The sequence below is a fragment of the Takifugu flavidus genome, chromosome 10 (assembly GCF_003711565.1).
Source record: "Takifugu flavidus isolate HTHZ2018 chromosome 10, ASM371156v2, whole genome shotgun sequence".
Taxonomy (NCBI): Eukaryota; Metazoa; Chordata; class Actinopteri; order Tetraodontiformes; family Tetraodontidae; genus Takifugu; species Takifugu flavidus.
In genome coordinates this window covers 6,768,844-6,792,273 of record NC_079529.1, presented here as the reverse complement: position 1 = coordinate 6,792,273, position 23,430 = coordinate 6,768,844, and the positions used below count along the sequence as shown (strand labels likewise).

Sequence of the window (23,430 nt, the reverse complement as noted above, 5' to 3'; positions counted from 1 at the left end):
TGAGGCAGTGGGAGGTCCACCAGCGAGGGGCGAGGGCAGCCACTCATCTGCTGCTCTGCCTTTACAGCCCTCGGAAGCCTCTTCCCCTCTGCTATACATACATCAGCAGGCTCTCGAGGGACAAGCGGTAGAGTCCGGTAGAGTCCAGCTTGTGCGTCCTGGGGACTCTCAGGACGTGTTGCCACTGCTGAGCCTTCTTGACGACTGCTGTGATGTGGTCTGTCCAGGAGATGTCCAGGGACACGAGGCTGTGGAGAAACACCAGGCTGCCAAGTTCGTCCCAGAGTGTTCCTGCATTCTTTTCTCTAATTTGTGTGAATCTATGAAGCCAGGACGCGTTTAAATTCGAGAAAATACAATTAGTCTCAATAAGCAGCTATAATGTTTTTTATATATCCCGCACATGCTAATAAATGGGATTAAGGTTGACTTTGCCTGTCATACCTCTTCTCTCCAAAAGGTGTCCTCAGCTACACCTTGTTGAATTTAGGGGTCCATTTAGTGTCTGACTGGAAAAATCAATATATTGAAAACCAAAGGCCATCAATAGGCTGAAAGTGCAAATCCATCAGAGATATTAAAAACATCGGGAGTACAGTAATTATTATTATTTTTTTACTCATGTAGGCAAGAACATACAAAACCAAAGGACGAGTTGATGTGACTTGGGGCTTGGATCAGGATCCCTCCAGGAAATCTCCCTGAAGAGGATTTCCGGGTACATTTCCCAGGCCAGGAAAACCTCAGTGCATTTCCATTACTAAAATTGTTGCCCCCAAAACCAGGATGAGCAGAAAACGTAGGTTGAGCAGATCTCACGGACTTATTCAAAAGTTTACGCGCGGAGATCTAAATCCACACGGTCCTCTAGCAGTTCTTGCCAAAAGGCAGAGCCAGTGATATAGAATTAAGAAAAACCCCAACTTCATTCATCTCTTTAAATCTGTATCTATTTCCCAGTTTTGAATGTGAAGTCTTTAGTGATAATGGGCTAAAATTTGCTACAGTCTGAGCCCAGGGCTTCAGCAGGCAGTTGAACATTTGTTCTCACAGTTAGTGGAGGCGGTCCATGTGGAAACTGTCATAATCTTCCAGAACAGTTAGCAAGTTTTATTTGACCTTTTTATGGTGTTTGAACAGATGTCATGGCCCTTGTTGAAACATGCTGTAAAATGTGACACACATCTCTGTTAAATACACTGTACAAGTGTCCATCTGGGGCTCTGCGGTGTCCCACAGCTTTGCTATAAAGTCAAGGGTCGACACATGACACGTTTGCACCTTGGAATCCCTCTCTGGTGCCTTTCAGAAGTTTATGTGTGGTTATCCAGGTCCTGTTCCTTTATTCCTCTTATTAAATAATTAGGTACGTAATTCCAATCTGTGTGGGCATGTGGTATTTGAAAGCAAATAACCAAACCTTTTGATTCAACTTGTCCTGCTTGGTCTTGTTGCAACAGCATTGCTGAGCTACTAAACTGGTTTAATCTCAGCAAGTTTCATTACAGTTTTGTAACACAGAGAAATTTCTTCAGTGTCAAATGAACAATTACTTAGCTAATGTTGCTAATAATATCCCCTGTTTCCATATTAAGACTCAGCTATAATTAGGAGAAGTGCTAAAAACATGTACACATTTGAAGTATTTAAGGCTATTTGGCGCCCCCACGTGGCGAGTACGTCAAAGAAAATTGATAGTGAATGAGAAATAAACGTTTTGTTTGGTTACATTTTGTTGGTGGTTAAACCATTTTGACAGGATGAGGCTTTTGCATCTGCAAGAAGGAATTCCCGTGGAATTACCCGGGGGTAGTTGAGGAGGAGGGTTTGATCTTATAACTGCTGCTGCTGTCTACAGGAAGAGTCTGATTTGGAACCACATCAGCATGAAAATATATATAATAGTATTTAACGTTGTCATGACTTAACAAAATGACAACAAAAATTCTGATTAGTCGTGTAATTTCTGGTAAATGTTGTGATGTCTCATTTTGAACGGGATATTTACCTGTAAATCAAGCCCCACATACAGTATGTTTACCATGTACCTTGTGCCACATTCTCTTATTTTTGCGCTGCGAGAGGCTTTAGTAGAATATAAACAGACTGCTGCCCCCGAACTGTGATTTGGACCTGATATCACACCAGCACGAGTAAATAGAAGCATGTTTGCGGTGAAATTGACAAATCCAGCTTAATCTTCTGTGGGTGAGAGTTTTTCTTTTATGCCCTCCTCTCATACTTTCACTCCCTCATTGTTTTATCAGCTGCAGTAACACAAATGTATTAAGAAATATGAAGAGTTACATATTAACGCCCATTAAACCGCTGAGCGCCAAGTCAGCTGTGGCGAGAATGGGAGCTCATCGTTGGCCTTGACTCTGCAAACTCCAGGCCGGTCTAAAGGGCAGAAGTAACAATCAGTCGGGTTTCTGGGAGTCAGTCTGAATTCAGGAGGCCACCACAATGTATTGCTATGGCAACTTTAGGGCCGAGTTTACATTATAACTTGGCATAACTGAGCAATATGAAAAAGATACCAAAATTATACAGAAACCGGCTCCAGAGGGGAGCGTTTTCAAACGCCACCACAGAACAGACCGTTGGTTTTGTTGGTTTCTTGCGCACTACAGTAGACAACCGAGCTTGCTCACATAGCCGTAGAATAGCCGTAAAGGTTTTAGCTTTGTGGTTCAGGGTTGCTTGTAGAAGCAACTCCACCTCGTCATCGCTGGGTTTTTTTTCTTAAAAAAAAAAGGGGTCAATGTTGACTGTGTCGTCTGCACGGGACGCTGTTTTGCTGAATTCTAAAAATGTTGTCCTGTGTGTGGGGCTGTTGGCCATCTCAGAGGGTTTCCTCACCTGATGGTTAACAGAAAACGAAATTGGAGGATGATTAAAGAATGGCTATATGCTGCTATTTGTTAGTTATCTGGAAATGGAAACAGGCGTCACTGCACCAGTAAAATTGTACCCACTCATGTTTCTGCAGATGTAGAGGAAGTGGCTTCTGCTTAAAGGCGCAAGCAAGACTTGATTAAAACTTTTACTTTAGAAATGTCACTAACCCTGACAGACACTGTGGACTCTACTCTTATGTGTCTGATGTGTCATCAGGCCTTCATATGTGGTTTCCAGACATTGCTAAATACATTTTCATACACAGTGGTCTGGTATAGACTTTAAGATTCTCTGTCATATATTTAACATTCACACAATAAACCACAAGTGCTTGTTTACACTTGCACATGCACATACACACAGCGCTGTACAAAGCCAAATCAAGCTAGTCTTTGAGCTCTGAGATTTGGCCCTCCAGCACAGACACACACCCAAAAAGAGCAAAAGCATGACTGCATTAGCGTTGTTTTGACCGCTAATACATCCAGCGCAGCAAAAATGAGAAAGCATCTTATTTTAGGATGACGCGCCTGTGTTACACATCAAGAGGATTCATTTTGGCCTGTAACCTCAACCTGAACTTAACTCTCGGGGTGCACTCAGCAGATTGATTTTCAGATGTTCTGTCTTGTCTTTGTCTTGTCTTATCATATCAGACACGTACACCGCGATGAATTGTGGTGTAAACATATGCCCGCATGCTAACTGATGGTTCTCTGTCTCTCTGTGAACAGTTGCTATAAAAGGTCAGGTCTGATTAGACATGTCCATGCCAACATGTGCAGACTCCCATGCACACGCAGGCCAAGCTAATCTTGCACATGCACACATGCGGTGTTTGAGCATAAAACCCCCCACAATAACACCGCTGGACTTTTGGATAGGAAGAAATCGATTCCCTGCATGGTTCAACCTGGGGTCATGCCCTCGGAATGACAAGATTATAGACTTAGTGACAGACTGATACACAGAAAATACGATTTCGCACACGCTCTGTTGCAAGTGTCTCCATTATTCAAGATCTCGCTAACTTGAATTGTTTTCCAGGGCCTCTGGAAGTTCTCCTCAATCTAAACAGGAAGTAAAAATACTTCATTTATAGGTGTGATGTTACATCCTCTTTGGCTCTGATGTTACATCTGCTGGGTCTCCAAATAGCTGGCTTTGAGGTCAACCTTATAGGGAATAAAACATTCTCAAACATCGACATAATACAAAAGACCTTGTTAAAGAGAGTTAACACAGAACGTGACTGTGAGTGTTAAAATACACCTTCAGAGTAATAATCAATTAATGCTTTGTTTCTTATTAAATTAATCCGTTATCATCTTGATACTCCTTGATTTCCCCCCCTAGCTGTTGAAATCTGAGATAATAATTCTGTCTGTGGAATAGACGCTTACGAGGCCTCTAAAATCAGTTCCTATCGCACCGATCGATGTGTTCAATCCTTTATCTCGGCATGATTATAAGTGAAAACCGACTCGAGCACTACTGACGTAGTCTAAGCGTCAGTAGCTCAGAGCTTTACGCTGACCATAACGGCACCTTATACGGCTCGAACCACATTCCCAAATCAATGCAAACTCCCAAATCCTTCTGCAAACAAGGCTTCGCTCGCCAAAATGACTGGTGTTGGTCCGTCTGTCTGAGCACTCGCACGCTTCAGTACTGTCTGTGAGTGGAGCTGCGGTTGCAATTGTGGGTGGGGGGGATTAAGTTCTATTGTTGCAGGTACGAAATACTTTGGCCTCTGCAAAAGTGATCCATGACAGCGAAATTCTTGCTCTTGCGCCATACATGCGAAGTGCTTATGTTGCATATTTGTAAGAGAAAAGAGGAACCGCGCCAATGGTGTGCGACGGTTTCACTCATCTGTTCAGGTGTGATCACCACTGTCAGCGTGTAATTATCAGACAAGGCCCACATTCATATTTTTACTGTAAAGGCTCAACCTGAGGACAACAATCCAGCTGGTCCACCCTCAGTTGCATGCCTGAGCATGCAGGACTGATAGATGTGCATGCTTCAGGTGGATGAATAATAAGAATTGGTGCGTGCGAGCACGCGCACCGGTCTTTGCACATAAGCCTAGGGTGTATATCTGACCCTCCTGATTACTTATCGATCCTGCATAACTGTCAGAGCGCACGGCCTCAAATTGATCTCTCCCGTCCTCAGTTTCTCTTGTGCAAGAACATCCTGACGTCTTGACCCCGTTTCATCTCTGGACAGCACGAGTGAAGACAGAAACCTTGTCGTAAGCATAAATGATGTTCGCCCATCTGTAGTGGGAAGGAAATCTAAACGCTGGGGGAGTCTGACCTAAATACTTTATAGGAGGACAGAACCACAGTTGAATGAATTACTAATGGAAAGCGTGGGGAGCTGGTCACATGACCCTCTGTCCTGATTAGGGCAGGTATTTAACCCCCTCCCTTTTACCTGGTCACTCTCGCTCTTTCCTTGCTGCTGCTGTGCTCAACGTATGCTGCTCGTGCTTCTCTGCCTTCTGCAAGCTGCTGTGCTGCTCCGTGCGTCGGCGATCAATCTCACCACCTCCCCAGCGTCCTCTTGTGAGCTCTGTTTCTTCGATCCCTGTGGGGGTGGGAGGGGAGTCTGGCATTCCCTGTAATGTCTGTAAGTTGACTGTTGCCAGGGAACGAACACACTGAGACAGAGCCTGTAGCTAAATTGATGCTCTCCTAATTTTGCAAGTAATTGCGCTTAAAAACATGTTTGGTTTCATCCAAAGTTGCCTGGCTGAACTGTAACAACCCAGCCAGTGGCCTCGTGAAGAAGCTGAAAGCTCTTTTAAAACCTCTGATTAGAAATGAAAACCTTGCCCTGCATGTTTCCCGTTGTTTACAGTGCCTGTTATTAAGACACACAGACTGTAAAGCAGAGAACACCTCCGCCGAAGGGCAGGGTGCAAACCTTCGCACTAACGTCAGTCTTCTGCATAATTCTACAACTGTGGATTTATTTTCCAGTTTAAGGCCACCGTGCTGGCTCCTTCGTGAAACCCGACCCAGTTCTGCAGGATAAAGTGTGTTCTTGAAATGTCATTTCCCGTTTTGTAATTAAACATCCCCGACAAAGACTAAATGATGGCAAGTTTCCTTCCGTGGCCTCATGAAGCATGTGCCAAATAGCTTGGGGAAAAATCCTGCAGATCCTTCGTGAAACAAAGGTGAAAACACTCCCGATTGCCTAAGTCACGGGATAAGTGTTTAAGCGGCTCAGCATCTAATTATCTGACCCAATGAGAAATGTTTGTTTAAATGATGTTGAAAAACTCAATCAACCTGTTTGAGCATTAGATCATTGAGATAACAACCGTCGCTGATTGATTATTGGTGGTCAACACTGCAATCAAGCTTTGCCTCTTTGATTAAATCTGGGTGTGAGGCCTCGGCCCTGAGAGGAATCCTGATAAAGCAGCGAGTGTTAAGATAAGACCAGGAGCGGCGAGAGGTCTGTGTTTACCTACAGCCACCGTCTGTGTGATTGTTTATCTTGAGCTCAACCTGGAATATTCAAGGAAATAGGAGAAATAGGAGTATCTGGGCACCGTGCTGACATCGCAGGTCCTGCTTTAAACTGTATCTTCAAGTCCCCCACCCACCCCCAGATTACTAACCAGAAGAGATATGCTATGGCTTTTAAGGACGTTGATAGGTAGATTTGTCTCCCATCACTTTTCCCCGCTAACCTTGGCAACATGCTGCTATTTTCATTTCCCTATATTATCTTTGAGCAATTATTCTGCACAATTACCCAACACAGGGGTAAGAGAAGTTGAAATTTCTGATGCCGTCAGCACCTCCTAGATTTATAAGCACTGTCACTTTTCTGTATTGTATAATTTTATAGCAATATTCTTCCATAAAACGTCAGAGTGACATCAGCGTACAGGTAATAAAGGATTCAGCAAATATTTAGCATGGTTAGTTTTCAGGGCAGAGGTCAGAATTAAATCCATTCATACAGGTGGATTTAGCATTTTTGTGACATTCTTTTTGCTCTGGACTGCTTTATGTGCAAGTTGACACACTAACTGTGTGAACTTGTGCCAGTCTGATGACAGGGACAGGGAGCAGGTCAAGTTAATCTGTCACCATTTGGATCTCAGGCACCGTTGTGAAATCTATATGCAACGGACTGCAGGCCTCCAAGAGCTCCGGCAGAAGGGGAGGGCGTTTAGTGAAAGGGGCCTATCTCAGTGCTTGACCCTCCAGTATAAAATGCTGCGATGGCAGATTGACACCGCTGCATTACTGCTGGAGCACCACCGCTCTCCTTCTCTCCACAGCCTTCGGTCTCACCCTTCTTCAGTCGCCATGGGAGTTGCATACAGCGTTGGAGAGTAAGTGAAAGAAACTTTTTTCCACGCATGTTGCATGTGGTCTTACTTTTGTTAGTTTTTCAATGCAGAAAAATGAGTTGAATCTTGCACGGATTTCTTTTTTTCCCCCGTTGCATAACGGCAGTTGAGTACGTGCTGCAGGAAGAAGAAAAAAAAGGGGGAAAGTCGGTCAGTTGTCTCAAATTTCATGGTGGGGGTTCAGTATTAAAGGTAGAAGCGCTGAATTAAATTGCTGCAAAATCCTTTTTGGGGGAAATTGTAGATTTTAGTACAACCATCGCATCACTTATATTATAAGAAACTTGCAGTCCAACAGGTGTAATGATGAAAACCGCCAAAACCGGTTTTGTTCTCTCATTAATTTGCTTTTATGCAACTCCTGCACCGACATGTCTGAGACATTAGAAATGTGCAGTTTTTATGGCCCTATCCTACTCCAGCCATGGGAAAGAAAGATTGGCCAGCTGTCACGTTGGAAAACTACAACTCCACGATTTGACGACTTTTAAACTTCGCGTGCAACAATTTCTCCCCCTCTTCAACGTTGCACTCTTTTGCTCCGACAGGGTGGACCACCTCTACACCTTCTTTGTGCAGTGGTCACCGGAGATCTACAAGAAGCACCCGAAGCCTCACTACCACCACAGAGAGAAGCAGCAGAAGTGCCATCGGGTGGTGGAGAAGAAGAAGGTCGCCGTGGTCAGCAAGCACCTCAATAATCGTGTCAGCACGGCTGCTAAAAACTGGGAGGTGAGGCTCTTGCACCGCTGCTTGTTTTAATGTAAGATTGAAGCCTGGAGATAAAGTCAGATCATAAAATAGTTAAATAGGTCAAGCTACACCCCCCACCTCCCCACCCCCAGAATTGCTGCAATGGAGGCGCCGCGGTGGTTTCAGACATCCCAGAACTTGTGGGAAATCCCACTTTCTCTATATATGGACATGCCCTCTATCTCTGCTCCCTCGCAGCAGCCCACTCTTCACTTCCTGTACGGTGTAAAATGAAACCAGAAAGTCGGCCAACGGCACAGAATCCTTCCTACGGGGGTTCCAGCCAATCACGTTTCAGAACACAGACAGTGAAAGTTACGTAGAGGGGTAGAAATGTGATGCGCGCAGGCTCGTGCAGATATACGGGAAACTTTAGAGAGCAAAGTAGTTTGGGGAAGAGAAATCGAGGTATTATGAAGCCAGAAAATATCAAAGTTCTCTACTTTGCCAGCAACTGTGTGGAGCCGTATGTTGAGGTAGGACTATAGGTGCAGGTAGAGCGATAGATGTGCAGATAGAAGTGGCACAGCTGGGTTAGGAATTACGAAACCAACCAACTATCTGGTTCTTCCATCTCCAGATTATCACAGTCAAGGATGCCAAACGCCGCCTGAGTCTCAGCTCAGAGGACTCCGAGTTGGAGGATTCCGAATACCAGAAGGAAGTTGATGATGGGTTCCCTGTCCTGGTAGTCCAGAGCCAGCTGCTGCACGACCATCACACAAAGATGGTAAGCTGTGTTATCATATACGGTATATTCATGCATGAATAACATTGACAGTTTTTGCCTTTTTATTGGATCGAGGTGGGTATATTTTGACCCAAAGTTGTTGTTTTTTTTTCCCCCCAACAGCTCGCAGCTCACATGCCGGCCAGGACTCAGGGCTATTCGTGGCAACTGGTGTACAGCACAGCTGTCCATGGGAGCAGCCTGAAGACTCTGTACAGGAAGATGGCAGGACTGGACAGCCCCGTGCTCCTGGTCATCAAAGACATGCACAAAAAGGTTCCCGTCTTTCTCTTATCTCTGAGACTTTCTTTTTTCCCCCTATTGATAAACAAATGTCACCGACCCCTTACTGACCTCCGATCTTTGAACTTCCAGGTGTTTGGGGCTTTTTCTTCTGATCCATTCAGAGTCAGTAAATCCTGCTATGGCACGGGAGAAACCTTTCTATTCAACTTCAACCCTGACTTCAAGGTGAAGCTGAAACTCATTTTTGTCACCATATTTTATCTGCCATTATATAAGAGTGATAAGAGGAACCTGAGAACAATAGTACGATAGTTACCTATTTGGTGTTTCCACAGGTGTACAGGTGGAGTGGGAAGAACACCTACTTTGTCAGTGGTGACCTAGAATCTCTGCAGATTGGCGGAGGAGGGTAAGTTCTTCTTCTCTTCTTTATCTGCAAAATGTGGCGACTTGTTGTGATAAGCTCAAAAGCACGCACTTATTACAACAGACGCTACTTACGAGATAAAGAACCTTTAATCTGATGGAAGATAACTTCTTTCTTTTTATGATAATTTGAAAGATTTGGCAGTAAAGAGCTACTGTGTTTCTCTGTCTGCAGGGGTGGATTCGGCCTGTGGCTGGACGCTGATCTGTACCACGGCTCCAGCTTTTCCTGTCCCACCTTCAGTAGCCCGTCCCTCTCCACGCACAAGGATTTCATTGTACAAGATGTAGAGGTCTGGACTGTGCAGAGCTGACAGATAACACTAAAGGAAACTCTCACGGCTCTGAGAGAAGCTGAGGAACCTCTAGACCCTGAGGAGAACACACAGTTTAGCCACTACTGAACAGAACCTGATTGGACAGCAGCTAACACCTGTGCACACGGCTCAGGTGAGCCCACAAGCAGCATGAAGCCATTTTTAGCAATTAACGGACCGGCCTTTGTCTGTATGTCGGATAATTCGGCACCTCAAGTGGCTGGATGAAGCATTTCAGGTTACTGCTGCTTTAAACGACTGGCTGTGTATCGGTAACCCTGTAGCGAGCCAAGTTAGGAATTGAAATCTTAAGCTTTAAGCCCTTCGCGGCCGACTTCGGCTATGGAGCACCTTATTATGCAAAAGTTCACAGTAGTACTGTTGAATTAAATGTTTGTGAGCACATTTCAGGAAATGGTTCAAATTTTCTGTTTTAAAAGTGCAAAATTACACCTTGATGACCCAAGGATAATGAAAGATTGTTGGCTAAAAGGAACAATGTTTAAACACTGTAACATCATCAGACCAACGTTACTTATCTGTCTGATTGTACTTTTGCCTTTCCTTTTCTTACATTAGCCCTATATTTGGATGACCCACTTTAGCTTTAACACATGGAGACAAATCTGCTAAAATAAGATATTATTTTTTTAGAAAAGTTTGTTATCAGTGAGGGGCTGTTTGCAGAGGGAGAAAGCTCAACTGTCACTTCTCATCCATGCAAAAGTGAAACTCAGGCCTTGAAACTCAAATTGAAAATAATTTTTAAAAAATCTTTCATATGTTTTATAACATCTGTATATTTATTTGAGATTTTTTAAAAGTTTTATTGATTTGTTTTACTGTTTTCTGGGAGGTGGTGCTGGCGCTGCCGATGTTGCTTTTGGGAAGGCAATAAAAAAAACATTTCCCGGTGAAAAAAAAAAAAGAAAAATTTTATTTTTTGGAACTTTTTTATTGCTGTAAATTTGCATCCATTCAGACAAATGTGGATCAAATAAATACTGACTTTGAAAAGGTCAATATCTTTCCAGTCATTTTTTTTTACACCACATTGTTTTAATAAAGTGACATTCCTTTATTAGAGAAATGGCACTTGCACCCAGAATTTGACGGCAAAGAACGCCCAAGTTGAGACATGCATCCACATAACCGGCAAGGAGCCTTTATCGTTCTCAACGTGTTGAGGCAGATCGTCACCCTCCTAATGTCTGATAGTTTCAATGTCATCGCATTTGTACATCAAATAAACGAATATAATAAACTAGAATTTAATCAAAACCTTAATAGTACTGGATAGTTTAAAAAAAAAAGTGCTTCTGGAAAGTGATGGCAGTTGTCAGAACATAAAAGAACACGATCGCCCCCTGGTGGTATTTTGCTGACACTACGGGTCGGCAATCGATTAGCTATGTCTTTTAAACTCCACCCCTTGTGCTGGGATCGATTATCCTAGTCATTTATTAGACATCAACAATGGCAGCACTTGACGCTACACAACCTGCTCAGGTTGATACGACCAAAAATAGCAACGTTTCAACTGAAGGATACGACAGAAAATGTATATTCTGCAAGATTGTAAACAAAGAAATGGAAACTGAGCTTCTTCATTGTGTAAGAATATGTCTTTAACTCATATTGAGCACCTACCTAGCTAGCCGGCCAGTGTGAGTCGAGTTGCTTGCGTTTGTAAAATGCATAAACCGAGATTATGCGATGATTTAGGTAATGCTGCAGTAGTTTGTACGCCCAAAATACAGGAAGATAATGGACTGACGTTAACCAAACAAAATAAGCTTATCGTTTGAAAGTATTTGGTACATTTGACGTTTACTGTGTACTTGTCATCATAGCGCTTTGATCTCTCAGTGCATCCAGTACCACAGGTTTAGAAGCCACAATAGAGCCATGTTCATTATTCCACTTGTTATTACTGACTTATCCATCTGTCTTCACTGCAGGATGAAGAAATGTCATGCTTCAAAGACATTAGGCCAGGAGCTCCGCATCATTACCTGGTTGTACCAACCAAACATGTTGGTAATTGTAAATCCCTCAGTAAAGAACATGTGCCTTTAGGTGAGATTTTAACAATTTGCATGTTTATTGTGATGGTATTGCTGCAATATGCAATAGAAATATGTGCTATATTTGTACAAGTGTGAAAAAAACAACGTTTTATTTCTGTACAGTTCAGCGGATGGTTGAGTTGGGGAAGGAGATCCTCCAGAAAAACAATGTAACAGACCTGAGTGATGTCCGGTGGGTTACCGTTACTGTTAAAACCTCTGCATAGTGACAGCTAATGCTGGTTCAAGATTATCTTGTTAACTCATTCATTCTTTACATCGTCAAGAAACAGTAGGTTATGATTGTGAATCTATAGTCAACGAGTTTTCAGCGTGGAGAGAAATCTTCCTCTAGACCTGAACAGTCATACTTTTGTTTTGTCTGCAGGTTTGGTTTTCACTGGCCTCCATTCTGTTCCGTCACACACCTACACCTTCACATCCTGGCACCAGCCAGTCAGATGGGCTTCATGTCCCGACTCGTTTATAGACTCAACTCCTATTGGTTTATAACAGTAAGTCTGTCCATATCAGCGTATAAATGTGCTTTATAGAAATGTGGATATCATAAAGATCCCTCACCAGGAGCAGCATCAGCGCGTTAACCTGATTTAGCTCCTTGATTAGGCGTAAGGTCAGGCTGTGGCCTCGGTTAATCTGTCAACCTAATTTGTTACCCTCTGTTCCGTTAATGTTTTGTAGGCAGATCAGCTGATTGAGCTTCTCACCTCTAAAGAAGAGACCAAGTGAAGACCTTCGGGATCCAGGTCTTACTGTGACAAATGAACTAGCCGATGCTGGACAGACACACGCTGAGTTGCCATCTGTTTGTGCAGAGCTACTGCTCGTATTACAATCAGGTGATACGTTGAAGCCGGAGATGTGTAGTGTCATGGTGAGGGTTGGTACTGACACGACTTTTTGGAACGCCACATAAATATTCAGGGAATCAAAGTAAACAATCATTTACTTTAATCTACTCTAATTTAGTAGTATTTACATAATGTCAGTAATAATATTTAATTGAATGTAAAATTGGTTCCATAAGAGTGACCACAATTTTAAAATCTATCTTTGTGCAGTTGCCTTAATGATTTTATGCATGCGTTGATGACCAAGTACAAGATATAGTATTTGTATAATTCACTGGCTCCTCCTATGCGATACTGCATGAGCATGTCTATGTAGCCAAATTGTGTCTTTATTGGTGGCCATTATGTGAGCAAAGTTCAGCATATTTAACCATTTACAAGCCTTGCTGCGACTTCAGCAGGAATTTCATTCAAGACTCAATAAAGGATGCTTTTGAGGTTGAAGGCAAAGTGTTATATTTATGTGATTTTTATCTTAATATACTGTATAATTTAAACTGACTGGTACATGAATGGGATGTCATGCTGCTCTATGGAAGGGAATGTACTTTAATAACAAGGCATCTGTATTTTACAGTGTGTGCACTTTAAGAATTCTTTTGATTTAAAATAAATAATGACCAGCTGCTCCTGGCTGACTTGTATTTATCTGTTTACACGCCCTCCCTGTTATTAGTGTAAGTACACCAGTGTGTGCTCACAACTCACTAAGCATCCACAGCGACAAGTTAACGTGCTCTATACAACAAGGTCATCCTGCAACTTAACCTCAACCTAAAGTGTGCATCTTTAGTATCACCTCAGTGCTGCTCTGAACCTTTAACCTCACATTTGTTGATGATATGTGCAGTATATTCACTGTAACAGTGTGATAACTACGTGGTCGTCCCTCCCCTGCCACAGCATCTCCCCATCAATCTCCACCAGCCCCTGCTTTCTGACTCTAAGGAGAATCCTGAACGCTCAGAAGACAGTGGAGATGATTGTGGACTTCAGGAAAGTCACAGCCCCTTTGCCCCCCCTTGCCCTCATGGACTCCCCCATCACCATCGCGGACTCCTTCCGCTTCCTGGGCACCACCATCACCCGGGACCTTAAGTGGGAGCCAACCATCAGCTCCCTCATCAAGAAGGCCCAGCAAAGGATGTTCTTCCTATGGCAGCTGAGGAAGCTCAAACTGCCTCCCAGGATGTTGGCGCAGTTCTATACGGCCATCATCGAGTCCATCCTCACCTCCTCCATCACCGTGTGGTACGCTGGCGCCACCGTCAGGGACAGACTGAGGCTGCAGCGCGTCGTGCGCGCTGCCGAGAAGGTGATCGGCTGCAGGCTTCCATCCATCCAGGACCTGTATATCTCCAGGACCCGGAGGCGTGCAGGTCGGATCACGGCCGACCCTTCCCACCCTGGTCACGGACTGTTTTCCCCCTCCCCTCAGGCAGGAGACTACGGTCCATTCGGACCAAAACCTCCCGCTACATGAACAGCTTCTTCCCCTCTGCCATCAGGCTGCTGAACACCAAGTGACTTATCACTTAAGCACCATGTACAGCAGCCAGTCGGACCCATGAACAATACATCACATTACTCCTGCATTGACCTGCACTATTTCTTACCATTTATCTATATACTGTATATATATCTTATTTTATTTTATTTATCTTATTCTAGTGTTGTGTTCTTTATGTTGAATGTCGCAGCATCACACCAAGACAAATTCCTAGCTTGTGTACCGTAATACTGTGTATTACATGAACAATGGCAATAAATCTGATTCAATCCCCACCAGTTTATTTGAGATGGTCACATAATGTTCAAATAATTTCCCAAATTCTACTGTGACCGCGTTGCCGGGTTCTCCGATCCTCCTGATCGCCTCGCACAGCTCCCTGACCTCTCTGCTCACGTGGGTGTGAGCATCCTTCCCCCGCTGCTCCGTCTTGGAACCCTGTGGGGGCCTCCCGGAATCGCCCTGCGCCTTCAGAGGAAGCGCCATCCCGGCCCTGCTGTCATGACTGAAGGGGTTCTGCTTTTGGTATTCTTGGTACTGATTGGACCACCTCTGCCAGTTCTCCTTCAAGCCTTTCACTGAAGCTGCCCCCCCCATGTCTCCATGTCCTGTGAACTGAAAAATAAAAACAATTTTAAGGGCTAGAAAGGTTCTACGCACCACCCATGGACCACACACTTTCCCACAGATCAGTTTAACCTGCAGGATCGTTTCATTGCACCATTTTTGAGAAGAGAAAATCCTGCGTAGTAGCAATAAATGTGGTTGGAGTAGATAATCCGGGATTGTGGCGGAACAAATGTGAATCTTGACCACTGAAATTGAATTACAGCTGAGCCATAGGTATTTACTCAATCATTGAAGTTAATGTTCTATATTATTATTTAACAAATTAAGGAAGCCCCGCATTACACAGGGCATCAAAAAATTGAGACATACTCTTGTTGATCCTCTCCACGGAAATCTTTAGTAAAAGGCGAAAGATTTATACGATCTGAAGAGAATCAAGAGCGTACTGATGCAAGTGAACGCATCATGATCACCCAACTCTTTGGTTAATGATCTTTACTTATGGTATCAGAGTTAACGTATTTCTGCCTGTTTACCATATGGAATCACTAGTAATAAATAGATGGTTACAAAGGTATAACTTAGGTGTTCGGTTATTCATGGAGTAATGCAAAAAGAAAAATAATTAGAAAAATAGAAAACTGTGAACTCCATGCGTGTGCTAGGAATTGTGGGAAAATTGTGGAACGGCTACCCTGGACACGCCTCCACGTTCTCGTGCTTTAAAGTAGTTTTACTTTGTCTCACGTCTGTGCAGAATGTCGTTACTGATGATCACTACTTAAATAGAGAATAACGCGATATCCAGAAAGAAAAGGAAACGAGAAACAGAAAGTGTGCGAGCACGCAAACACACTATACAGTACTTCGATCAAGTCACAGTGAAGAGAGAAACTGCCGCTTGTTGCAACACTTTACGTCAGCCGCCCATGAATCTGAAGATGGAAAGCCTTCGATGACGTTGTGAGGAGATTAAAGTCAACAAATACATCTTAAAATGGGTCCGTTTTGTCAAACATTTATAAACGTTGTCATTAAATCGTTATCGCCCAGATCTCTCGGGTCTCAGGGTGATTTTGTGTAAGCTTTGCTTACTACAGAAATTATTTAAGCTGTTTTTTTCTTCAACATGGATAGGAAGCCCCGCATTACGCAGGGCATCAAAAAATTGAGACATAATCTTGTTGATCCTCTCCACGGAAATCTTTAGTAAAAGGCGAAAGATTTATACGATCTGAAAAGAATCAAGAGTGTACTGCTTTTTTTGAACGCATCACGGTTGTCCTATTCTTCGGTCGATGATCTTTACTTATGGTTATACTACAAACGCATTGTTTGCCCACATGCAAAAATGAGATGGTAATTATTGTATACTTAGAAAAGCGATACCTATACGTATGCACAGATACGCTGTTGCATCTGGGACGGGGGGAGTATTAAAAAGTTCATATGCGCGCTAGGCATTGTGGGAATATGAGCTCTTTGACTAACCTTTTACGTTCTCTTGCGTAAAAGTAGTTTTCTTTTGTCTCACATTTATTCAGAACAGCGACATAATGATAATAAATGTTTACATATACACACACGCACACACACATAATTTATATGTGTTCGAATTTTTAGACTCATGCGATGATGTTGAATAGCCAGTATTACACTATTACAAGCTGCAGCCAGTATTACAAGGTGCAGCTATGTGTATACATACATACATACATACATACATACATACATACATACATACATACATACATACATACATACATACATACATACATACATGTAACATTCAGTTTTTGGTATTTTTTTCCCCACAAGGCGGTACTGTGTATTAAGTTCCGATTTCCAGTCGGACGTGTTTTCAGGCTGCATCTAAAAATGGCGACCGCCAGCAATCGTTCATGCCTCCAGTATCTCTTACATCTAGCCCATGATAACCTGGACTTCAGGTTGCCGGTAAACATAAATATCAACCTACGTATTAGTGTATATAAAAACCTCCATGTATGTGCTGACATTATTCTTATAGATGAAAAAAAAAGTTTTTAATATGCATCGTCAGCTTTTTACGTGCTCACGGAAACAGAAAAGTCAACTGCGCGTCTCGTGAAAGAGTTATATTAAGGTCTTTCTTTGACGGTATTGGTATTTTCTTCCGATTGTAAAAATGGAATTTATTTTTTATTATAGATAGACTTTATCTGACGACGACATGCTAATTTGCATAATCAATGTTCTAAAGATTTTCCTTACCTAAACCTTTCCTGTCTTCCATCTCTCTCTCTCTCTCTCTCTCTCTCTCTCTCTCTCTCTCTCTCTCTATATATATATATATATGTCTGTGTGTGTATGTATATATATATATGTGTACACACACACACACACACGTTGTTTTTTTTGCCAACATCTGGTTTGTCTAGATCTTAAGATTTTCCATCACTCAAGTGCCTCATCAAGATTCTCCATATAATTTTCATTTGCTTGTAATTGCAGGAAATTTTGTCCTTAATCTGCCTTAGAGGAAAAACATTCCAGCCAGGGGAAAACTTCAGACAAAACGTTTGTACCCGTTAGAGTTCAAAATTTGTCATTTAATTCCAAATGCAATGCAGCAGTTCAGTTGTGGTCATTGGTGCTCGTCACAGTTTCTCACACCTCCTGCTGTTTTTAGTCTCCTTTTTGGTGCCTCGGCGGCTTGACTGAAGAAGACATCTGTGGAGTCATGGCCAGATCTGTCTGTGCAAAGTAAGCTTTTTTTTTTTTTTCTTGAAGAGCATACATTATTCATTATTCACAAAACATTCCTTGTTTAGTTGCTAGGGTTTTCTTCACGCCATGGTTCAGAATTTTAAATAATTTCAGATCCGCTTTTGAACTATGGGGCCACGGGAAGACACATGGTGACCTCAGAACATCCCTCTTGAGCTACCCGCCAGAGAGAATGGTTTGTCAAGTTAGCTCGCTATAACCTTCTTTGCTATTTCAAACAACAAACAGAATCTGATGTCTGTCTCCCCTCTTCCCCCTGTTCTTCTACAGCTGCCATTTATGCAGAAAGGATCGACTTACCGAATCAACGTCTATACTTTTAACAAAACTCTGGCATTTGCTGATCGAATAAAACGGATCGATGTGCGTATTTATGTGTATCTTTCTAAATGTGCAAGTGTTGTGTCTGTGTGAAATAAGTGGTTTTGATTCTCTTATCAGGCATTGGAGTATCTACCGTTTGAAGGTACAGTAAGCCTTAAAAACCCTCAGCATGTCTTCTGTTTGTTGGAAGACTACGGCTCAGACCCCAACAACATCCCAGAGCATCCAGATTACATCTACTTTGGCCGATGGGTTAGTTATAATTCTTTGTTTGGATTATCATATGACAATTATTCAACTCCAACCTTTAGTTTGACACATGCTTCTCCACCAGATAGCAGATGGACAGCGTGAACTCATTCGTTCACACAGCGTGAAGAACCGACACTTCATAGGGAACACCAGTATGGATGCTGGCCTGTCACTTATTATGTCCAATCACGCTAAAGTAAAAAAGAATGACTTTGTGTTTGATCCTTTTGTTGGCACAGGTGAGAATCTCCTGTTTTACTTTTGCACACATGTGCATGGATCTTTGGGGAATGTGTCAGTAAATACTTTCACATTTTTGTCTCTTTGTGTTTCAGGGAGTCTGTTAATAGCATGCTCGCAGTTTGGTGCCTACGTCTGTGGAGCAGATATCGATTACAACACTATTCATGGCAAAGGTTGGTTGGCTTCAATGGTAATTTTATTTGGATTAATTTTTTTAATCATTTGTTTCTTTGTCTTTCAGGTAGGTCGAGTCGTAAAAACCAGAAGTGGCGCGGCCCTGATGAGAACATAAGAGCCAACCTGCGACAGTATGGGACAGAAAATCTGTATCTAGATGTCATGGTGTCTGATGCGTCCAAGTCTGTGTGGCGGATGGCTGCTGTATTCGATGCCATCATTACCGATCGTAGGTGACGAATGTGAAGACTTGTGACGCGTGTGCTAGTTTTGGTATGATGTGGCTATTCTTTCCAGCTCCATATGGCATCCGTGAGTCCACAAGGAGAACAGGCTCCCATAAAGACAATTTTAAAACTCCCGATGGGACGTAAGTTTACCTTCTACTCAATTCAGCCGTTGTGTTCTTGAAGAAACGCCTGAAAATCCATTTTTTTCTGCCCAGCTTTGTAGAGTCTCACGTTCCCGTCTCACAGGCCTACCACCTGAGCGACATCTTCACCGATCTTTTAAACTTCTCTGCTCACCACCTGGTCCTAGGAGGGAGACTCGTCTACTGGCTACCCATCTACCGTCCAGAGTGAGTACCATAAGAAAAATTACATTTTTATTGGCTTGATGGTGAAAGAGCCTCAGAATGGTCTCCACAACCAACAACATTGAAAAGCTGCACATCTCACAACAAATTTCAGCTGTTTTCTGACTAACGGTTGGCTGTTTTTAATCAGTCCTGTGCTAAACCTTTGCTACAATAATTGCTCTTCTTTAACGTGTCAATGAATTCAGGCTAGAAACTGAGCACTGATTCATAAATTAATAGCACCTATTTAACTCATTTACAGTTTAAGGCTTTATTTCTGTAGCACTTCCCACCAGATGACAGTAGGGGGCAGACTGATGCAACAAACGAAAGCCTTTACAATTATAATCCATTTAAAACTACTTTAAGCCTATCTCATTTTGATAAGAATAAATAGCTTTAATTTAAAACCCCTCATATTTAAATCTTTTTACTTAACAACATTCGAGGTACCCACTGTGAAGATAAAACATTTACACAATATTCAGCGGGAGTCCAGAAAATTGGCAACCATAGTTTCCATCACCCTGTCCTGCTTCTCAGCTTTCCAGTGTTTTTTATTGTAGCGCTGTTTCATTCCAGCGGGTGTTAACACCTGACTGAATAACAGTGTTTGAATAACAGTGCAGGTGTTTTGAGGTTTTCCTGCTAAAACAGCTGTTCTGCAGCCCCTGACACCTTTTGCTCTTTGAGGTCACTGTTCTGAAACACTGTTCAGTGTTGTCTATTGTTTGGTGTTCTGCGCACCAGCAGAAAGGAAGGCACGATTTGTAGAGCAGCTGTTTGGATGAAATGGTATAAACCACAACACAGTTGCCATTTAGGGAGCTGGAAAAGGCTGCTGTGCTGGAACCTCTTCTGCTGTTGTTTAGATGTTAATATCTTGAATGTGGGAGAAGTGGAAAAACCCATCTAGATATGCAGCTTTGCTCGGGTCACCATGTTTTCACATGTGCATCTTTGTCCTGTTTAACAGCAGTTTATTCTGCATAGGATCACATCCAGATCTAACCTGCCTTCCTGGATTAATCTGGGGCTTCGTTTCTTTGCTGTTGTGTCTGGTGAAATATTCCCTGTTTGTCACTCTATCTCACTTTTTTCTGTATAAATACTGACTGATGTTATTTACTGACTGATAAATAACCAAGTGTGAATTTGTCAGGTACAGCGAGGAGATGATACCGCTTCACCCCTGCCTCCAGCTCATCAGTAACTGTGAGCAGACGCTCTCCAGCCACACATCGCGACGCCTCATTACAATGGAGAAGATCAAGGAGCCTGAGGTCTGTGCATTTGCTTTTTCCAATCTATTTTAGCAATAACGGAACACTTACTGTCATTCATCATGCGCACGGCTCCGAAATCAACTGCGTGGTCTCATTTGTTCTACCCATAACTTCTCGCTTGTGTCGTTCTGTGGCTCTATTGTCAACAAAATCATCATCAGTGCTCCTTACCGACCTGTGCACAATATAGAATGTTTAATCTTTTCTATGAGCATGAGCAGGAAACATGATGGTAAAATGAATCCACGCATTTGCCCTTATTCTAGTTTTTTTATTGTGTCATCCAGACAGTGATGTTTGTATATGTTACCATGTAGCTATGTGTTATGCTTCAGAATCTATAGATTTCGCATGCACATGTGTGTTTTTTATTTCACTTGACAAAGGCGTTGATGGTGTCTGTCTGTCTGGGTGGTGGAAATGTGTGTGTGTGTGTGTGTGTGTGTGTGTGTGTGTGGTTAGGTCCAGGCTTATTGAAGAAAATGTTTCCCTTTTTTAACGATTATCAGGAAAACAACTTTACAACTTTACGTTTCCTTATTTATGGTTCGGCCTTTGGTTGTGGTGGCCATAATTACTAATTTGTCTAGTTTAATACTGCATGTAGCTGTTTGGTGGTTGGCGAAAGATGGCTGAGGGGCCATTTTCACCATTTCCTTAATAAATCTGGGGTTGCGGTCATGTAGTCGGTCTTCTTTCCAGTCTGGCTGGCAGCACCAGCAAGCAAAAGTGAGGTGTTTCGGACAAATTACAGGCCCCACGCCGGAGTCATCACTTCCAGCTCGGCTCACCTCATTATTTGTCTTCCTCCCGTTGGGCCTCCACTGACCATCGGCTGCACCGAAGCCAAAGAAAACTGCATAAGCCATCAGATCCATAACCGCTCACATAACAGTTCACAGCTATTATACAGGTTGTACTGTATTTTGAACGTGCAAATATGGAAAAAAGCATTCAAACAACAGGATGTCGTCCTCGTCTCACAGGATTTGATGATCCATTGGAAACGAGGAGCGCCGCTTCTTCTGCCTCTGATGTCTGATGTAATGAACACAGTTTTTTATGCAGTTCTGTTGGAGGAGGAAACCAAACCCGTCGGCTGCTTCTTTTATTACCTTATTTTTCTCCTAGCACCCTTTTAACAAGCTGTAAATCTGGATTGCAAATTTTATCAGGATGCTGGTGAAAGAGTTATTTTATTAAGAAAGGTGGAATTTTATAATACAAAAACATACTCATACGTCAGCAGTTCTTAGTTCTTACATTACAATCTGCCTTTGAAATTGTTTGCAAATACCAGTGTCTCGGCTTTTGTGTTGTCTTCGTTGGTGTAACCTGTGTCGGGGTCAAAGGGGCAACACTAGAAGTCGGTCTGCCTAGAGACCGTCCTCTCATCTCCTTTAGCTCATCTCTTATTCTGAACCAGATGTGAAATACAACCCCTCCAACATGTCAGGTCTGTGGGGGGTTGCACCACCCTCCTTCCCCCAGGGAGATCTCCAGGTAGCATCGTGGCCAGATGCTCCAAAGATCTCCTCTTAATGTAAAGCAGCAACAGCTCTGATCTGAGCTCCTCTGGGATGCTCAGCAACTTATTTTAAGATCGAGTCCAACCATCCCACCCAGTTCATCTGTTCATCCTCTTGTCTCACTCCCATGTACACTTCGTGACCCGTCACTAGTCCACCTGTCAGTCACTTACGCCATCTTCCCATTATTATTGAACAAGGCCAAGCCGAGACTTTTCTCTCTCCTGGAGTGGGATTTCCTCAACTTTCAGAACCAGGGCTGGATCTGGTGTTGCTGATCCTCACCTTGGCCACTTCACAGGCCACAAACCTTTTTCACTTGCTTCCTTTTTGCAGTCTATTTATAATGTCCAAACTTTGCTCCCTGTGTGCTGTTATTGGCAGGAGACTCATGTGCTTCTTTAATTGTGTTTAGGAAGGTTCAGCACCCTCTTGTTCTGTGTGTGCGGTATGTGTGTGTAGAGTTCATTATTCCTTCATTCTCTCCTCACAGGATGTAGACGGCCTGATTCATCTTGCAGAGCCATGGTCTCGGCCCTACCAGGGACACAACGCCTTCAGGGAGAAGTATTTTAGTGGTATCAACAAGAAGGGCGGCAGACAGGAGAACAAACCAGACGTCAATGGAGGGTTCACTTAAACAAAGCCGAAGAAAAAGTTAATATGGCAAGGAAAAACATTGTTATTGTCTGTAAAATGGTTACATAGTGTGCTTTTTCTTCCCCCAGTTTTAATCTTTCTACTTTTACAAGTTGGATTTTTTTTAATGCCTGTGCTTAGTTTACAATTAAACACATTGAATGTATTTCCTTGTATGATTTGTTATAAGTTAAATCCTTCTGCGAACATCTTTAGTTTGCCTGTACTTGAACCAAAATGGAGGATTTTGGACTCTAAAGTCAATTCATTATGAAGAACGTATGGTGCTGGCCTCCTTTGTGGCGGCATGTCACGGATCTCCCCGTGCAGGGGAAGCGCTGCAGCGCCAGGGCATCCCTGCCTCACCGCACCGCTACAGTTACTCAGCAGCTTTTCTTCTTTTCCGACCGCAGTTTACTCGTTTCCTGGCTCATTATTCATCACTTGAGAGGGAAGCGGCGGGCCTTTATGTACACTACCCCTGTCGCTGTGTTTACCGGTCGAGTCTCCGGCTTGCCACGACACTTCCATGTTTGCCCTCCTTCACGGGGGGGAGAGTCACAGGATGCGTCACGTGAGAGGCGGCTCGCCATCGTTTGCGGTGCGCCCTGTTTACAGTTCCCACAGAGCTCGTTTGTGTTTTCCCATCAAATGAGTCCATTAGTGTTAGATTTTGGGGTTTACCCCGCTTGTCATTAAAGACTTATCTCTCTTAATAGCCTGATCAGATTTACTCTATTTGCTGCCATATATACAACCCTGTTTATGCTGCAGCTGGTAGCTTTACTGCTACACATCTATCAATGTGTTGTGCCACAATATTCTGCAGCCATAATCTGTGCTCTCCCTT

The 23,430-nt window shown here is 43.0% G+C and overlaps 4 protein-coding genes and 2 non-coding genes across 8 annotated transcripts; 3 read left to right on the top strand and 3 right to left on the bottom strand.

The window, feature by feature from the left end:
• The first annotated feature begins 7,113 nt into the window (after positions 1-7,113).
• LOC130532520 (nuclear receptor coactivator 7) lies at positions 7,114-10,783 on the top strand. 2 transcript variants are annotated; one of them, XM_057045209.1, is made up of 7 exons: positions 7,114-7,270; positions 7,837-8,020; positions 8,622-8,771; positions 8,895-9,047; positions 9,147-9,242; positions 9,353-9,426; positions 9,619-10,783. In XM_057045209.1, the coding sequence occupies exons 1-7, from the start codon at positions 7,149-7,151 to the stop codon at positions 9,755-9,757; spliced, it is 918 nt and encodes a 305-aa protein (XP_056901189.1). In that variant the 5' UTR covers positions 7,114-7,148; the 3' UTR covers positions 9,758-10,783. The 2 variants fall into 2 exon arrangements, with proteins under 2 accessions (XP_056901189.1, XP_056901190.1); XM_057045210.1 differs by lacking the exons at positions 7,114-7,270; positions 7,837-8,020 and adding an exon at positions 8,234-8,517.
• A 425-nt stretch (positions 10,784-11,208) lies between these two features.
• Positions 11,209-13,334, top strand: hint3 (histidine triad nucleotide binding protein 3). Its single transcript, XM_057045211.1, has 5 exons — positions 11,209-11,374; positions 11,722-11,839; positions 11,953-12,022; positions 12,218-12,344; positions 12,532-13,334. The coding sequence occupies exons 1-5, from the start codon at positions 11,237-11,239 to the stop codon at positions 12,577-12,579; spliced, it is 501 nt and encodes a 166-aa protein (XP_056901191.1). The 5' UTR covers positions 11,209-11,236; the 3' UTR covers positions 12,580-13,334.
• A 130-nt stretch (positions 13,335-13,464) lies between these two features.
• On the bottom strand, positions 13,465-15,538 carry si:dkey-29b11.3 (actin-binding Rho-activating protein-like). Its single transcript, XM_057045081.1, has 2 exons — positions 14,459-15,538; positions 13,465-13,656 (listed from the first exon to the last, which is right to left on the bottom strand). The coding sequence occupies exons 1-2, from the start codon at positions 14,806-14,808 to the stop codon at positions 13,557-13,559; spliced, it is 450 nt and encodes a 149-aa protein (XP_056901061.1). The 5' UTR covers positions 14,809-15,538; the 3' UTR covers positions 13,465-13,556.
• Positions 15,111-15,225, bottom strand: LOC130533269 (U5 spliceosomal RNA). The gene has a single exon (XR_008952527.1). It is a non-coding gene; the product is annotated as a U5 spliceosomal RNA (small nuclear RNA).
• Positions 15,510-22,787, top strand: trmt11 (tRNA methyltransferase 11 homolog). 2 transcript variants are annotated; one of them, XM_057045208.1, is made up of 13 exons: positions 15,510-15,782; positions 17,275-17,340; positions 17,453-17,526; positions 17,644-17,725; positions 17,821-17,913; positions 17,992-18,126; positions 18,209-18,365; positions 18,462-18,542; positions 18,611-18,775; positions 18,844-18,916; positions 18,992-19,126; positions 20,289-20,409; positions 22,435-22,787. In XM_057045208.1, the coding sequence occupies exons 3-13, from the start codon at positions 17,504-17,506 to the stop codon at positions 22,579-22,581; spliced, it is 1,212 nt and encodes a 403-aa protein (XP_056901188.1). In that variant the 5' UTR covers positions 15,510-15,782; positions 17,275-17,340; positions 17,453-17,503; the 3' UTR covers positions 22,582-22,787. The 2 variants fall into 2 exon arrangements, with proteins under 2 accessions (XP_056901188.1, XP_056901187.1); XM_057045207.1 differs by lacking the exon at positions 15,510-15,782 and adding an exon at positions 16,606-16,737.
• Positions 15,921-16,033, bottom strand: LOC130533270 (U5 spliceosomal RNA). Its single transcript, XR_008952528.1, has one exon. It is a non-coding gene; the product is annotated as a U5 spliceosomal RNA (small nuclear RNA).
• Positions 22,788-23,430: the final 643 nt, after the last annotated feature.